Source organism: Gymnoscopelus braueri (genome assembly GCF_963280865.1).
Source record: "Gymnoscopelus braueri genome assembly, chromosome: 22".
NCBI lineage: Eukaryota > Metazoa > Chordata > Actinopteri > Myctophiformes > Myctophidae > Gymnoscopelus > Gymnoscopelus braueri.
In genome coordinates, this window is record NC_137624.1 from 6,132,460 (window position 1) to 6,150,185 (window position 17,726).

General features: G+C 41.4%; 2 protein-coding genes across 3 annotated transcripts in view; one reads left to right on the top strand and one right to left on the bottom strand.

Annotated features, from left to right (window-relative positions):
* tln1 (talin 1) overlaps positions 1-17,726 on the top strand; it is a 116,894-nt gene that overhangs the window by 54,101 nt on the left and 45,067 nt on the right. For both annotated transcript variants that reach the window (XM_080420458.1, XM_080420457.1), the window contains exons 19-32: positions 3,468-3,635; positions 4,529-4,630; positions 5,474-5,666; positions 7,124-7,290; positions 8,622-8,750; positions 9,272-9,385; positions 10,130-10,243; positions 10,629-10,763; positions 13,178-13,306; positions 13,589-13,691; positions 14,381-14,589; positions 15,165-15,284; positions 16,506-16,703; positions 17,530-17,669. In XM_080420458.1, coding sequence (XP_080276584.1) covers positions 3,468-3,635; positions 4,529-4,630; positions 5,474-5,666; positions 7,124-7,290; positions 8,622-8,750; positions 9,272-9,385; positions 10,130-10,243; positions 10,629-10,763; positions 13,178-13,306; positions 13,589-13,691; positions 14,381-14,589; positions 15,165-15,284; positions 16,506-16,703; positions 17,530-17,669 — 2,021 coding nt within the window. The remainder of the gene's footprint in view (positions 1-3,467; positions 3,636-4,528; positions 4,631-5,473; positions 5,667-7,123; positions 7,291-8,621; positions 8,751-9,271; positions 9,386-10,129; positions 10,244-10,628; positions 10,764-13,177; positions 13,307-13,588; positions 13,692-14,380; positions 14,590-15,164; positions 15,285-16,505; positions 16,704-17,529; positions 17,670-17,726) is intronic.
* On the bottom strand, positions 835-1,914 carry LOC308078193 (beta-1,3-galactosyltransferase 1-like; the record flags this gene model as incomplete). The annotated part of the gene is made up of 1 exon (XM_080419316.1): positions 835-1,914. One exon carries the CDS (start codon positions 1,912-1,914, stop codon positions 835-837), a length of 1,080 nt encoding a protein of 359 aa, XP_080275442.1.

Here is a 17,726-nt window from a genome sequence, read left to right on the forward strand (position 1 = left end):
ATAAGTGTGCGCTGGTATCCAGGCGGTACTACTCTGTTTGATGTGTGGGTGCTGGCGTTCAGACGATGCTACTCGATTATTCTTTTCTTTCTGGGAGCTGGTATTTTAAGCCATTTAAGACCGGGAACGCATCTGTGTCATTTTAAGATTTCTTTGGGCTATTCAAAATATAATTTTTTTTGCAGATATACAAAAAATAGCTTATATACAAGCTCATAGTGCGCCACTCGGTGCCACTCTATGAGCTTGTATATCTGCTATAATTTCTTTTGAAAATGTGTACAAATCTTTGAATATATATCTACATTTTAACTCAAATCCTGGAACAAAATATTTTCAGATGGGGGTCCGCGGCCAAATACATATCATTTTGGGTGGTCCTTGACATGGAAAAAGTTTAAGAACCACTATATATATATATAATTTAAAAAAAAATGTTTTAGAAGACATTTGTAGAAGCAATAAGATTTGAGTTACAAATGTTCGCTTTAAAAAATATATATATTCAAAGATTTGCACACATTTTCACTAGAAAAAAAATAGCCAAAGGAATCTAAAAATGACACACAGATGCGTTCCCGGTCTGAATGGGTTAAAGGAAATCAACATTCGGGGACTTGGGGTTACCACCAGCGTTGCCAGATTCTGTGAGAGAAACAAGCAACCAAGTCTAGGAAAACCAGCCCAAAAGAAGCGACTATGGGCCACATGAGCACTTTTGAAAATAGCAGATCTACAAGCTCACAACTTGTCGCGATGCGACGCGTTGTGAGCTTGTAGATCGGCTATTTTCAAATAAAATCTTGCGGGGAAATTATAATAAGCAGATTTGGTTCACCTGTGTGAAACCGAGCAGTAAGGAACCAGCCTTTTGAAGTCTTCCCACAAAGTCATACGGTCGGCGGTATCCAGGTGTGACGGCCATATCACGGCGAGCACTGCCTCGGAGTAACTACAGAGCCCGTAAAGCACAGACCCGGGGAACAGAGACCGCCTCGGGGGGTCGGTGAGCGGAATACCCAGGTATTCCATGCACAACCCCACATACACGTCCTCCATGTAAACGGCCTTGACGTGCCCGGAAGCTTCCACGAGCTTCCTGGGCAGGTCTAAGGAGAAGACGTAACCCGATCCTACTGCGAACGGCGGGTAATGCCACTCGGGGAAAACGTCGCGAGGCAGGTACCATTTAGAGCCCGTGTCTCTGATGGGTCGAGCCCAACGCACCACGGCCCCGGTCATGTAGTTGTCCTCGGGAGCCTCCGACAGCATGTCCACCAGGTTGCGCACGTTCAGAAACACGTCCGTGTCGACCTTCACGGCGTACGAGGCGCCGGCGCAGCGCGAGTCCAGCCACTCCATCATCACCATGGTCTTGACGGTCAGGTTGCGGTACGAGTCCAGGAAGTCGCCCTGCAGCAGGTCCCGGTGCTCGCCGCTCTCCTCCAGCACGCGCCGTTGGACCTGCTCCGCCCCCTCTCCCGTGGGCATTCCCAGCAGGAAGAACAGGCTCACGTTTTTGCCCGACACGGGCCGCCGGGTTTCGCTCCCCCACGTCCTCCGGATGACGTCGCGATCGGCCGTGTTGTTGGGATGTACCGGGACGATCAGAACCACGAAAGGCTCCTGCTCCTGACATTTCCCCGGCTCGTCCACGATGAAGCGGTAGTCGTGCGGGTACTCCACGAAGTACTGCGGCCCCGCGGATGTGTTCAAACGCGCGAATCTCGACTTGTTTCCGGTCGCCAATGCCCAGTTTGGCCACGGGCCAATGGCTGCGATTATATTCAGCAGCCATTTGTTGACGTTCAAGTAAAGATATGATGTGACGTAGCAAACACCTACGATTTCCGTCGCCAGCAAAATCAAAAAGGCTGTCAGAGCAATGTTTTCATAAATATGTGTCCCCCTCATGGTCTCTCAAGCTCTCTTCTGCCTGTTTCTATCTGTCTTGGGAACATAAGGTGCAGCAGGCACAGTCATGTGTATATATAATATGTGAACATACTGTAGAAGCCTGTACAGCACTTTATAGGCTGAGCAGAACTCTGCTCTGACGTCACGCAACAACACAAACTTTTGCTAAACATTCCTCACAACGCCAATTTACGCAGGCTTTGTAAGCTCCTACCTGACACACATTTCGCAGTATATTTTGATGACAGTACTTTTGTACTTTTGCTCAAGTAACATCTTGTACACAGGCCTTTTACTTGTAACAGAGTATTTTTGTATTGTGGTATTGCTACTTTTACTTAAAGGTAGGGTAAAGTGATTTACTTTGGTTAAAATAAGTGTTAAATAGCTCTATATTCTGATAGTACTCTTTGCTAGAGAGTGTTTGTTCAGTAAAAGGAGTCTCCCATGTCTCTTCAGCTCAAAATGCATTTTCAGTGCTCTCTCCTGATTGGTTTAAACGTTGTCACCTACCTGGAAATGTACTATATTCTGTTTACTAAAGAGCTGGAGAGACCCCTGTGACCGAACAACCGCTCTGTAGCAATGATTACTATCAGAATATAGTACTTTAACCTTTTTAACCATAAAATATCACTTACCCTACCTTTTAAGTAAAATATATGAGTACTTCTTCCACCACTGGGTACAACTGGTATTGCATAACCGGAGAGGAGGCATCGTAGAGGTGCTATTTTCATATCACCACGACCTATCTACAGTAGGTTGTTCCTCGCGTCGCCAATCGTACAACAAATGAAACGAGGCGTACGTGGTTCATTTGTTGTCACTGAAGACTAAGCTTCAAACCAAAACAAACTCTCTCCCACTCACTTTGCCAGCCTAGGCTGGCTCAGAGTGGAAGATGGGGTTAAACAACTAAAAATGGGACTGGTCTTCAAAATTGTAAATGCAGATTTGCCCGAAATGCCCCCTATACCCGCATAATCGCATATCTGTCTAAATACCTCCAAAAAGTTAGTGACACCCACAGTCACGAAACTAGAGGGAGCGTAAACAACAATCTGGTACCACCCACCCATAAAACAAACATGGGCAAATTCTCCTTCTATAGCACGGCCACCAAGGTATGGAATAGTCTAACCCCATCCCTCAAAAAATGCAGTTCGCTGGGCTCATTTAAAACAGCCCTAAAAACTCATCTTTCTGGAGGCCAAAAGAGGAGGTAGTACCAGTTTCCCAGTAGACAGACGACCCCCCCTCCCCTTTTTTTGTATATATATATTTATTTGTTCATGCTTTTTGCTTTTTTTCTATTTTTTGTACATAGTGTTATTTTTTCTCTGTATTTTTATGTTGATATTTGAACTGTTTGGTTGCTACTATATGTCTATGAAATGAATACCAAGGACCCCAACGGAAACAAGTCCGCAAGGACTTTTTGGGACAGACCTTTTAGACAAAAGTATTATAAATGTAACTGACGTTTTACATTCTTTTTGCCTAATAAAAATTTCAATCAATCAATCAATTTCTTTTCAATTCGACAGGACATGCTAATGCAGCTAGCTAAGGCCGTGGCTAACGCCGCGGCGGCGCTGGTGCTGAAGGCCAAGAACGTGGCGCAGAAGACCGAAGACTCCGCCCAGCAGAACCGGGTCATCGCAGCCGCCACACAGTGTGCCCTGTCCACTTCCCAACTGGTGGCCTGCACACGGGTAAGACACAGCTATCTATCCCGGCCTCGACCCATTCAATCCGGTCACGCATCTGTGTGTCATTTTAAGATTTCTTTGGCTATTCAAAAATAGCAGATCTACAAGCTCATAAGCTCTACGAGCTTGTAGATCTGCTATTTTTGAGAAATCGCGAAAACTCTTTGAATATATATACTTTTTGAAGCGAACATTTGTTAACTGCCAAATGTCTCAACAAAAGTCTAAATTTTTCTGAAAAACTATTGTTGCTATATCAGTGGTGCTCGATCTTTTTCGTGTCAATGACCCCCACAATTATATGTTTTTGGCCCCCCAGAAGAAAAGATTCGAGTTAATTCTTTTTTTTTTTTAAGTCAAAGATTTTTGTTCGAGATTTTTCAAAAATAGCAGCAGATCTGCCATTTTTGAATATCCAAAGTATAAAAATGATGGTTATAGCCAAAATCTAAAATGACACAGATGCGTTCCCGGATTGAATGGGTTAACCCAGTATTTCTCAATCATTTTTCATATCAAATTAATATGCATTTGGCCGGTGACCCCCAACTGAAAATATTGTGTGCCATTCTGCATAATGAGCACTTTTATGTTTGGTACTGCAGTTTTGGTGCCAATTTTACTCAAGTTAACGTTTTGAATGCAGGAAACGGTAATAGTATTTATACATTGTGGTATTGATAAGAGTAGTTCTTTCACTGCTGCAATCTGTAAAAAAAATGAAAAAAGGCAACCTTTTGTAATTGACCTGTATGTTAAATCTTTTGTAAAAGAGCTGTATGGTTAATTTTTTGTAACAGATCCGTATATGTTCTACATGTTTGTGTGTGCTTGCGTATGGTTGTGTGTGTGTGTGGGTTGTGCACGTGCGTGTGTGTGTGTGTGTGTGTGTGTAGGTGGTAGCCCCCACCATCAGCTCTCCAGTGTGTCAGGAGCAGCTGATCGAGGCAGGGAAGCTGGTAGCCAAGTCAGTGGAGGGCTGTGTGGAGGCCTCACAGGTACGTCTGACACAAACTAGTACATATAATGTAATCTGCCACAATTTTCATTTTATTTATTTGTTTATTTGGAGGGGACAGCTTGTATTAATGAACAATACATAGAAAGTAAATACACAGGATTTAGCAAGAGATGCACATTTTCATCTGTAGTCCCTGACACAAAAACGGGTAACGTACTGTATACAGAAAAATACAATCAGACTCAATCAGAATCAAATAAATCGCAAACACAAGGTTACAAGCTAAAAAAACGGTGGTCAGACCCGAGACCATAACAGTCTGTTTTTTTTGTATATACATGGTCGCATGATTGGTGTTCTAGTAACCAATTTCTCACAATGAAATATCACAATTATTTTGCATAATCGTCATAATTGCTTCCGTCCATCTGTAACTTTTCCTACATGTTCAAAAATAGTGTAAATCGCAGATCTACAGTACAAGCTTGTAGATCTGCTATTTCATTATACAAGTATTACATATTGGCCTATTGGCCATAGTGCAGTATACTATTTATGTTGATTATTGCTACTAGTCATTGTCAGTCATATCTTTGTATATTTCAGTTATTTGTCATCTACCCTGTGCAATTTTTATATATAAAGAAAGCCTACAAGACAAACATAAATGCATTTTTTATTCAAATGTTACAATGTTCAATGCCAAAACACACTAAAATCCTTAATCTCAATTATCGTATAATGACAATGAATCGTTACCTAAAATGTCATGTTGGTGACAATCCTAGCATGTCTAAAATCGCCATTTGACGTACATGATGTACGTGAAATTGCGATTTTGGACGTAAAGGGGTTGATTTTGACGTGCGATTCATCGCAGGGCGCCACCGCAGACGAGGCCCTCCTCAAGCAGGTGGGCTTCGCCGCCACCGGCGTCACCACGGCGCTCAACGAGCTGCTGCAGCACATCAAGCAGTACGCCAGCGGAGGGCAGCCGATCGGACGCCATGGGGAGGCCACCGACCGCATCCTGGACGTCACCGAGAACATCTTCAGCTCCATGGGAGACGCCGGTATGGCTGTGGGGACCGCGGGGGTAGTAGGTTAACCCACTAAGACCGGGAACGCTTCAGTGTCATTTTAGATTTCTTTGGGCTGTTCAAACATAGCAGATATACAAGCTCATAGTGTGGCACCGAGTGCCGCACTATGAGCTTGTAGATCTGCAATTTTTTGAAAAATCTTGAAAATGTGTGCAAATCTTTGAATACATATATTTTTTAAAGTGAACATCTTTAACTCAAATCTTTGCTTCTGGGGGATTCTACAAATGTCAAGAAAATCCTAACAGTGTGTGTTTTTTATTTTTTTACTTATTTAATATCAGTGGTTCTCAAACCTTTTCATGTCAAGGGCCCCCAAAATGATATGTATTTGGCCGTGGACCCCCATCTCAAAATATGTTGTTCCAGGGACCCCCAGAAGCAGAGATTTGAGTTAAAAATGTTTGCTTTAAAAATATATATATTAAATGATTTGCACAAATTTCCTTAAAATAATTTTTTTTTTGAGAACCACTGTGCTGTGCTTCACTAAACGGAACAGAGCCTTAATTAGTATAATTCATAAGACCTGTGAAGGAAGTAAGAAAGAGGCCCAATTTCTTCCCAATATGGCTGTTGTGCATATTGCAGACAGATTAGCGGAGCTGATTAGCGGAGCTGCCAGAGGTGTCACCAAAAAAGACCTCTAAAATTAACTTTACGCAGAAATATTAGTTTTTTTTTTGTTATTTTTGTTTTTTTGTTATCCCCCCCCCTTAAAATACGTTTTTAATAGCTCCATATCTTAATAGTAATTATTGTTATATAGTGCTTTTTTTTCCCAGCTCTCTTGTAAACAGAAAATACATTTTCAGGTCTGGATAACAATTTCATCCAATCAGGACAGAGAACTCATAAATGATACAGGATAAGTGATGAAACAAACAAACAAAAGAGCAGACACAATTGCAACTGGAACACTATAACATTGAAGTTGATGAATGGGTTATCTCTCCTGATGGTTGGTGAAAATTGGTGACTCACATGAAAATGTATTTTCTGTTTAACTGAACACCGTAGCAATGATTACTATCACGATATAGAAAAACAAAACATATGTCATTTACAGCACCTTTTAATTAAGATTCATTATTTGTGCAAAAACCAACACATTGTACAAGAATCTCACCATAGTTATTGATATTGTTGTTGTTTTTTGTAATTGTTGCTGTCGGGTGGAAACCTTGTTCTGTACTGTATGTCCAAAGCTGTTCCTTAATTAACTATTATAAAACAAATAATGGTGATCTTCAAGCTCACAACACGTCTCATTGTGAGCTTGTAGATCTGCAATTTTCACTACTCTTTTATGACCAAGTAGGCCATTCAAAAACATACTCATTATAAACATGGAGATACGAGGTTTCCGCCTGACGGGCGACGATAGTTATCAAAGACACATTTAACCCCTTCCGCCCCCCTTCCAGGTGAGATGGTGCGTCAGGCCCGCATCCTGGCCCAGGCCACCTCTGACCTGGTCAACGCCATCAAGATGGACGCCGAGGGCGAGTCTGACCTGGAGAACTCGCGCAAGCTGCTCTCTGCCGCCAAGCTGCTGGCCGACGCCACCGCCAAGATGGTGGAGGCGGCTAAGGTGACACCAAACGAACGCTTACTTAAAGCAATAGGACACTTAGGTAGAGGTTTTGGTTGTGTATTTAACCTTGTCGTGATGTAACAAGATATCGATCATAGATTGATCCTGTGCGCAGTCGATTCGAAATTGATAATCCAAAAATAGTGTCTCGATAGATGGATACTATAGATAGATAGATAGATAGATAGATAGATAGATGGATACATGCTATAGATACTGTCGATAAAGTAGATCAGTGGTTTTCAACCTTTTTCATGCCAAGGACCCCTAAATTGATATACATTTGGCTGCGGACCCCCATCTGAAAATGTTTTGTGCCAGGGACCCCCAGAAGCAAACATTTGAGTAAAAAATTTGCTTTAAAATATATATATATTTCAAAGATATGCACACATTTTCAAGATAGAAAAAATAATAATAGCAGATATACAAGCTCATAGTGCGGCACTCGTGCCGCGCAATACACTTGTATATCTGCTATTTTTGACTAGCCAAAGTTAAGTGATTAAAATTATTGTGACTAATTTTTCTGGGGACCCCCTGGTACCCCCCCAAGGACCACTGGTTGAGAACCACTGCTGTAGATGGGTGGGTAGATGGATTTATTGATCCCACAGGGGAAATTCAGGTGCCAGAGACAGCACAGCAGTCAAAGTTACAGATAAACTACAGGCCAAAGAAGTACAGTAGGTACAGAAGAATAACAGCGCAATAAAGACACCATCAAACAAATGATGTCTCATTGACTTACATTGTACGGTGAAGCGGATCTCAAAGTCCCTCTTTTAGTACATACATGGACAAAGCTGATTCTGACAACATATAACTGCACAAAACCCGGTACGAAGAGTGTTTTAAAGAAAAACATGCTAACTGCCAGTGGAATTTTGAGGTATTTTTTTTTACTTTGGAGTATTTCCAGTTTTCAGTACTTTTACTTCTACTCCACTACATCTCAGAGGCAAATATTATACTTTTACTCCACTACAATTATTTGAAAACTTAAGTTACTTTGTAGATTTTGATTATTACTACAACACATACCCACTATATGTATTTCGGCCATTTGAAAATAGCAGATCTACAAGCTCACAATGCGTCTCGACGCATTGTGAGTTTGTAGATCTGCTATTTTCAAAATATTTTTTTGACATTTTATACATTTGAAAACTTGTGAAATGGGACATTCTGCATAATGAGTACTTTCTACTTTTGGTACTTATACATTTTGAATTCCGAACTTTTACTTGATAACAGAGTACTTCAACATTGCAGTATTGATACTTTTACTTAAGTAAAACAACTTTTTCCACCACTGCTTCCTGCAGGGCGCGGCGGCCAACCCGGACAGCGAGGAGCAGCAGCAGAAGCTGAGAGAGGCGGCGGAAGGCCTGCGCATGGCCACCAACGCTGCTGCACAGAACGCCATCAAGAAACGCCTGGTCAACAAGCTAGAGGTGTGTCTGTAACCATGGCTCTCACTCAGGGCTGCAACTATCCATTATCTATTACTCTATTGAATACTTTTTTCAAATCTTTTTTTTTTTACATTAAAAAAAGTTATATGATTATTATGTACCGGATACATTAGCATCTTTATTATTATCATCAAATTATTGGCTTAGGAATGTGACAAAAAACTAAAAAATCTCCATGAATCCAATGCTTCATGGGGTGTGTAATTGATAGAAAATATTTTTTTCGGTGAACTACTCCTTTAACCCGTATTTTATACTTTTTCGAACAACGGTGTCACACAAAATGAGCAAAAATAGCATTTCCACAAGCTCAGAACATAATAGGCCGCGTTCTGAGCCTTTAGATTGGCTATTTTCTCTATTTTATTGATTGATTGATATGATTGATTGATTATTTTGTCTAATGGATAAAATCAAGCGTGAATCGGCTATGTTTCTGAGCATTTTTGAAACTTCCAACGACCTGATCACGGTAACATGGATGTTGATTGGTTGAACAGAATGCAGCGAAGCAGGCGGCAGCAGCAGCCACTCAGACCATCGCTGCGGCGCAGCACGCCGCCTCCACCAATAAGAACCCGGCTGCTCAACAACAACTGGTACACAGCTGCAAGGTATAGGAATCCAAACTTTCATCCCATTCTAAAACAGTTGTTCTCAAAACTAAATAAAAACTGAGCTATGATGTCTAAAACTAAGACTAAATATGTTGACAATTTCGTCAACAAATTAAAACTAGACTAAAATGTGACTAGTGGATAAGAGATCCAGTAGAACTAAAAGACAAGTCATTTTATGTTTGGTTGCGCTCGGGCGCTCTGAAAATAGCAGATCTACAAGCTCACAACGCGTCGCGCTGCGACGCGTTGTGAGCTTGTAGATCGGCTATTTTCAGCATGCAACCAAGTGTAAAATCAGGCATTACGACGCCATCAAGGCACCGCCAAAATACATTGTAGTCGACTAAATCAACAGTAGATTTAGTCGACTAAAATCTTATGATATTTAGTCGACTAAAACTAGACAATAACTAAATCTTTTCAGATGACTAAAATATGACTAAAACTAGACAGTATTTTATTCAAAAGACTGACTAAAACTAAATCAAACATTTGCTGTCAAAATCAACACTGCTCACAAGGTGTGTGTGTGTGTGTGTGTGTGTGTGTGTGTGTGTGTGTGTGTGTGTGTGTGTGTGTGTGTGTGTGTGTGTGTGTGTGTGTGTGTGTGTGTGTGTGTGTGTGTGTGTGTGTGTGTGTGTGTGTGTGTGTGTGTGTGTGTGTGTGTGTGTGTGTGTGTGTGTGTGTGTGTGTGTGTGTGTGTGTGTGTGTGTGTGTGTGTGTGTGTGTGTTCCTCAGGTGGTAGCAGAGCAGATTCCCCAGCTGGTACAGGGTGTGAGAGGCAGTCAGTCTCAGCCAGACAGCCCCAGTGCTCAGCTGGCCCTCATCGGAGCCAGCCAGAACTTCCTACAGGTCAGAACGTCACCAAAACCACCACCCGGGCCGGCACACATTGTACCATCCTACATTTTCTGAGAGTCCCAGACCAGTTGTTGTCACAAACCATTCAATATCGAGGACCCCCATACCTCTGAGAGTGTTCAAATGGACCCATTTGTACATTTGGAACCCACCTCAAGGAACCGTGATCATGGGACGTTTTTACATTGATATTTGATCACTGAATGATCGAGGGATCATTCCTAAGTTGTGTTAGAGCGCCCTCTTGTGGAATTTAAAAAATAAAAAATAAAAAATGTAAAGGACATTTGACAGGCAATGTGTTAAAATAGTCATACTGTTAATGTTATCTAAGGCGCCACCTACTGTACTTCACACCTGCCTCCTTGTGTTTCAGCCCGGTGCCAAGATGGTGACAGCCGCCAAGGCCACGGTGCCGACCATCGGTGACCAGGCCTCGGCCATGCAGCTGAGTCAGTGTGCCAAGAACCTGGCCAGCGCTCTGGGTGAACTACGCACCGCCACGCAGAAGGTAACGGCAGAGATCAGCGATTCTCAAACGTAGCCACCGGGAACGCATCCCGTGTATAATTTTTCTTTGGGCTATTCAAAAATGGCAGATCTGCAAGCTCGTAGCGCGGCACCGAGTGCCGCGCTACGAGCTTGTAGATCTGCTATTCTTTTTTTTATCCCGGAAATTTGTGCAAATCTTTGAATATATGTATATTTTTATATTTTGTAACTCAAATCTTTGAAGAAGCAGTGATTGAAGTTAAAAATGTTCGCTTTAAAACATATATATATATATTGAAAGATTTCCACAAATGTTCACGATTTTTCAAAAATAGCAGATCTACAAGCTTAGCATAGCACGGCACTTTGTGCCGCGTTACGAGCTTATATATCTGCTATTTTTGAATAGCCAAAGAAATCTAAAAAATTCTTCCCGGTCTAAATGGGTTCCTTTGAAGCATCCACCCCATAACTCTGAGTTGGGTAACCATAAGGGTCCATTTGGAACCCACTCGAGGACCCTGTAGGGTCCCTGGACCCCACTTTGAGACCCACTGACCTACTGTAGATCACTTTACACTCTGTGATAACCCCGTCTAATCAAACCGCTGAAGTTCCTGTGTGACTGAGTGGGGTTTGAAATAACATCCACCTTGGCTCCCAACGCGTTATCTCCTATTATCACATGTGACATCCTTTTCCCTCATCCTGACTTAGCCTGGTTCCAGACGAAACTGCCATTGCAAAAAGAAAATTGCCCTCGGCAGATTAGGTCTGGCCCCTCTTAACTCATTGAGTGCCCGAATTATTTCTGTCTATTTCTGGCCATTACAACAAAAAAAAATTCTAAGTAAAAAAAAAGTACTTAGGAAGCGAGATACAGCCTTTTTCAGTTATAAGTTAAACAAGGAGTGGATGGAGCTGCAAATGTTCTGATAATGAAAAACGTGAAACACGTTAATGGCACTCAATGAGTTAACTCATTCAGTGCCAATGAAATAAAAAAATAATTGCAAACTGTGCCAGCCAAAAATACATGGGGAAAAAAAAGTTCTCTGGAGCCGAGATAAAGTCTTTTTCAGTAATAAGTTAAACAAGAAGTGAATGGAGCAGCAAATCTTCAAATGATGAATATATTGGGTTCTGAACGTTTTTTTCCAAAAGCGATGTGACGCGTTGTGAGCTTGTAGATTTGCTATTTTAAACATTTTGCCAGCCAAAAATACATAGTAAAAAAAAAGTGCTCAGGAGCCGAGATACAGCCCTTTTCAGTAATAAGTTAAACAAGAAGTGAATGGAGCAGCAAATCATCAAATGATGATATTGGGTTCTGAACATTTTTTTTTTTTTTCATATTTTTTCAAAAACACGTCAAACACGTCATTGGCACCCAGCGGCATTGCGGTAAAACACGTGAAACACGTCAATGGCACAGTGAGTTAATAGAGATTGGATTTCTCTCCCTCCGAAGTTGTGAGGGACCAATCAGGGCCCAGTATGCAAAATGGGGCAGGTTTATCACCAGAGGCATTTTTTTTTATTTGCCCCTCGGAAATGCAGAATCCACACAGAGATTAGAGACTAATATCGACGCAGTGATATTAGTTTGGCCATGACAGGCTAATCCTGACTGACCATCCATTTAGTTTTGTTCAGTTTTCATTTTTTGTTTTTGTTTCACAGTTGACATTGGTGACATGATTGGTACTAAAGAAATGTGCTTTAACAAGAAAACAGAGTTTTAATGTGTCAGTTGCATAGATAACATGGGTCAAGTGTAGGTCTGCCTAGTAGAATGTCAAGCCTTAAGGTCCTTACACACCGGGGCGATTTTTTTCATGCGAATAATACGTTTTTGTTTAAAACCTTAAAAAGTCAATGCAAGCTTCCACACCAGTTTCGCGGAGCGAAAAAAGCGTCTTTTAATTATTCGGAACGAGTCCGAATTTTGCGTATATTCGCATATTCGCCGGTGTGTAACGGCCTTTATGCTGCAAAATTGAAAGCTGCTTCATTTCCATGAAGCATTTCCAGCTGTCCAAAAAGGCCAGAATTGACTCTCCTAGTCTCCGTGGGAGGCTCAAGATTGGATCTTTGTACCGCTCACACTAGAGGATAATCTTGCCAGATAAGCACTCTCAATCAGGCTTGAACTGGCAACAGTGTTGCCGACCCAGAATACATTTGGGAACCATGACGATAAGATGTAGATGCTGCTAGCTGTTGTATCGATGTATTGTCTGTATTGTTGCACTGAGTGCAGTTCACCAAATTAGGCTTGGGCCAATGTCTGGCGAATATCACAATTATGTCTTTGACATTGAGATGGTCTATTTGACGATTTTTTTTTTTTTTTAAAGTATACAATTAACCCCCCACATAATAATAACGTATATTGCGTGTGTGTACGTGTGTGTATGCTGTGTTTTTTAGGCCCAGGAAGCGTGCGGTCCTCTGGAAATAGACAACGCTCTGTCCATGGTGAGAGGCCTGGAGAAAGATCTACAGGAGGCCAAGGCCTCTGCTTCTGAGGGCAAACTGAAACCACTGCCAGGAGAGACCGTGAGTACACACACGCACACACACACACACACACACACACACACACACACACACACACACACACACACACACACACACACACACACACACACACACACACACACACACACACACGCGCACACGCACGCAGTGGTGGAAAGTAACTACTTGAGTATTTCAAATGTTTTTATATACTTTAAACTTCTACTCCACTACTTCTTAGAGCCAAATATACATATATGTACTTTTTACTCTGCTCCACTGTTTGTTTCTGACCACATATAACCACTGTTGTTTGATCAGTTGGAGAAGTGTGCTCAGGACCTGGGTACGAGCACCAAGGCGGTCAGCTCTGCTATCGCCCAGCTGCTGAGTGAAGTCACCCAGGGCAACGAGAACTACACAGGTACACAACCTTTCTCACGTTACAATATGCATTCCTGTTGGCAATCAAATTAACTTGAATCAAGTAACAAAACTACACATATTTTGAGATTTTTGATTGATTCATCTATACATGGGAGAGATGGTCTCGCTCTCGCTCTTGCTCTCCCTCTAGGATTTAGAAGCCGTTTTTATAGTCGGCCTCGGGTCTAAATGGGATCCCATCTTTTGTGTAGATCGGACATAAAACTTAAAGGTAGTACTCATTGCTGTATAGAGTGTTTGTTCAGTAACAGTAGTCTCCATGACTCTCCAGCTCTTTATTAAACAGAAAATGCATTTTCAGGTCGGGATACCAATTTTATCCAATCAGGATGGAGAACTCAGTCAGCATACAGATTAAACAAGTGAAATTGGAGCCAAAATTGGAACTGGAACACTATCAAAATGAAGCTGATAAATGGGTACTCTCTCCTGATTGGCTGACATTTTGTCACCTACCTGAAAATGGGTTTTCTGTTTATTAAAGAGCTGGAGAGACAGGGTGACAGAACAAACACTTTATAGCAATGATTACTATCAGACTACTATCAGCTTTAACCTTTTAACATAAAGCCTTTTGTTTTAACTCAAAAATATCACTCGCCCTACCTTTTTAAGGATCATAGTTTTAACCGTCCCCTTTCTCGCTGGCCCTGTTCTGTACCTCAGGCATGGCGGCGAGAGACGTAGCCCAGGCCCTACGCACGCTAGCGTCCTCGGCCAGGGGAGTGGGCGCCAACACGGTCGAGCCGGCGGCCCGCGACGCCATGCTGGACTGTGCCGCCGACGTCATGGACAAGTCCGCCAACCTGATCGAGGAGACCAAGAGGGCCATCGCCCGGCCAGGAGACCCGGACAGCCAGCAGAGGCTGGCACAGGTGAGGAGGGGGCCTAGCACCTGCTATTTTAGGCATGTCTGCTAAATGACTGTAATGTAATGTACTTGAGTAATTCCAATTTCCAATACTTTTACTTCTACTCCTCTACATCTCAGAGACAAATATTGTACTGTTACTCCACTACAATTATTTGAAAACTTTAGTTACTAGTTACTTTGCAGATTTTTTGTATTATTACAATACATACAGTAACCACTTCAGCCCTATATACATTTCGGCCATTTGAAAATCGCCGATCTACAAGCTTACAATGCGTTGCGATGCGACGCATTGTGAGCTTGTAGATCTGCTATTTTCAAAAGATGTTTGGGACATTCTGCACAGTGAATACTTTTACTTTTGGTACTTTAAGTACATGTTGATGCCAATACTTTTACTCAAGTACATTTTGAACTCCAAACTTTTACTTTTGCGAAAATGTAGTACTTTTTCCACCACTGCGCTTTGCGTAGTATTCAAAGTGGCAAAAAAAAAGGTATTCATAAAATCACCATCCTAAATTATGTATAGCAATACAAACGTGTGTGTGTGTGTGTGTGTGTGTGTGTGTGTAGGTGGCAAAGGCTGTGTCGCAAGCCCTGAATCGCTCGGTGAACTGTCTTCCGGGTCAGAGGGACGTTGACAATGCCATCCGCACTGTGGGAGAATCCAGCAAGCGACTGCAAGCTGATGCTGTGAGTATATGAGTATATGACCCGATCTGCTTTCATCACGGACAGAGACATAGATGTTTTCTTTTCTTTTTTATAACATTCAAAAAATAGCAAATCTATAAGCTCTCAGGTAAGGTCAGAATACATTACATTACAGTAATTTAGCAGATGTCTTCTTTCAGCACTGCATGCTAGCAACACACTGTACACTCTTATCAAACGACAAAAAAACATTGTTTCTTCTGTCCATAGTTCACTACTGTATCAAACAACATAAAACTAGGGCTGGTTGTTATGACTTAAAATCAATATTACGATCATTTCAAACTTTTGCCTCGGATTACGATTAATGAAAGATTATTTATAAAAAAGTGAAAATAGCGGATGTTTCGAGCTTGCAGATCCGCTATTTTCACTATGCACGCCACCATTGTACAACAAAGTATAATACAAGGTCACATGGTTAATCAGACAAATCAATGTAGTCGATTATAAACAAAAAAATATATACAAATATTTTATACAAAACCTGCTTCACGATTATTTGATTAACCTATATGAGCAATATTAAAGTCGGTTATTGGTTCTAAATATTGGTCCTACATTTTCGATTAATTGCCCATAGTCCTATATAAAACCATTGGGTAATATTTTACTTTAAGTCGGGTCTACTGTTATATTTTTGTAATTGACTAAGTTATAGTAGTTATAATGTGTTGTTCCACTGAGTTTATAACGCATTATGACCAGCAGTCCAGAACTTTCATAAACCTTGTTTTAAATTGTCATACACAATTATAAAACAAATATTATTTTATTAAGCCTTTTATAATGCATTATAAATGGGATTATGTCTGTCCTGTAACGCCCATTAAGACCGGGTCTTACATATCTGTGTCATTTTAGATTTCTTTGGCTATTCAAAAATAGCAGATATACAAGCTCATAGCACGGCACTGAGTGCCGCGCTCGCTCTGAGCTTGTAGATCTTCTATTTTTGAGAGATCGTGAAAATTTGTGCAAATCTTTGAATAGATATATTTTTTAAGCGAACATTTGTAACTAAAATCTTTGCTTCTGAGGGTCCCTGGAACAAAACATTTATATATGTATTTATTTAATTAATGTATTTATTTTTTTAATCTAAAAACTGGATCTAGAAACCATTTTTAGAATCGGCCTCAGGTCTCAACGTGTTACCAAGTAAAATATTATCAACCACTGTTTTGTTCGGTTCCACAGTTCCCGTCCAGCGGTAAGAGTTTCCAGGAGGTGCAGGGCCAGCTGAACGAGTCTGCGGCCGGTTTGAGCCAGTCGGCCAACGAGCTGGTGCAGTCGTCCAGGGGGACCACCCAGGACCTGGCCCGCTCCACCAGCAAGTTCGGGCAGGACTTCACCGACTTCCTGGACGCCGGCATCGACATGGCCGGCACCTCCCAGGTCAGTGAGGGACAGTGGTGTAAAGTAACTAAGTTCATTTACTCAAGTACTGCACTTAAGCACAATTTTGAGGTGTTTTTACTTTACTGGAGCGTTTCCAATTTTCGGTACTTTTACTTCTACTCCACTACATCTCAGAGGCAAATATTGTACTTTTACTCCACTACAATTATTTGAAAACTTTAGTTACTTTGTTGATTTAGATTATTATCACAAAACATACAGTAACCACTTCAGCCCTATATATTATTCGGCCATTTGGAAAATAGCCGATCTACAGGCTACTTTCAAAAGATTTTTGTGCATTTTGAACTTGTGAAATGGGACAGTCTGCATAACCAGTACTTTTACTTGTAACCAAGTAATTATGCATTGGCGTAAGTAAAACAGTACTTTTTCCACCACTGGTGAGGGAGACGCACATCATGTTCTTTGGCCTGTCACACATTTACATTATCGCCCAATTATTTTTGCATTATCGTTTCCTTGTCGAAACTATATATTTATTTTTTGGTTTGAAAGTATAAAGTTATGAAATAAGTCAGTCCTTTATTTTTATATTTCAGTTATTTGACATATCTACCCTGTGCAATTTTGGTTTACAAAGCCCAACAGCTAAACAGAAATGTACATTGTACATGTTTGGGACATTAAATCGCTGAACCTCATGTTGTGTAGCCATATTCTAATAATATTGTCATTGATCTGTATGCGTTGCCTCTTTGCTCTGTGATGGAGGAACCAGACACGATGGAGAAATGCGTCTCGAAATAGCACAAACTCACACATACTGTAACGACTTTAAAATGGTGTTTGTTTCTTCTAGTCCAAAGAGGACCAGACGCAGGTAGTGTCCAACCTGAAGACCATCTCCATGAGCTCCAGCAAACTGCTTCTATCAGCCAAGGCCCTGTCCACCGACCCCAACTCCCCCAACCTCAAGAACCAACTGGCAGCTGCTGCCCGGTAAGGCCCTGTGAGCTTGTAGATCGGCTGTTTTCTCTTTGCAACACCGTTGAGTGA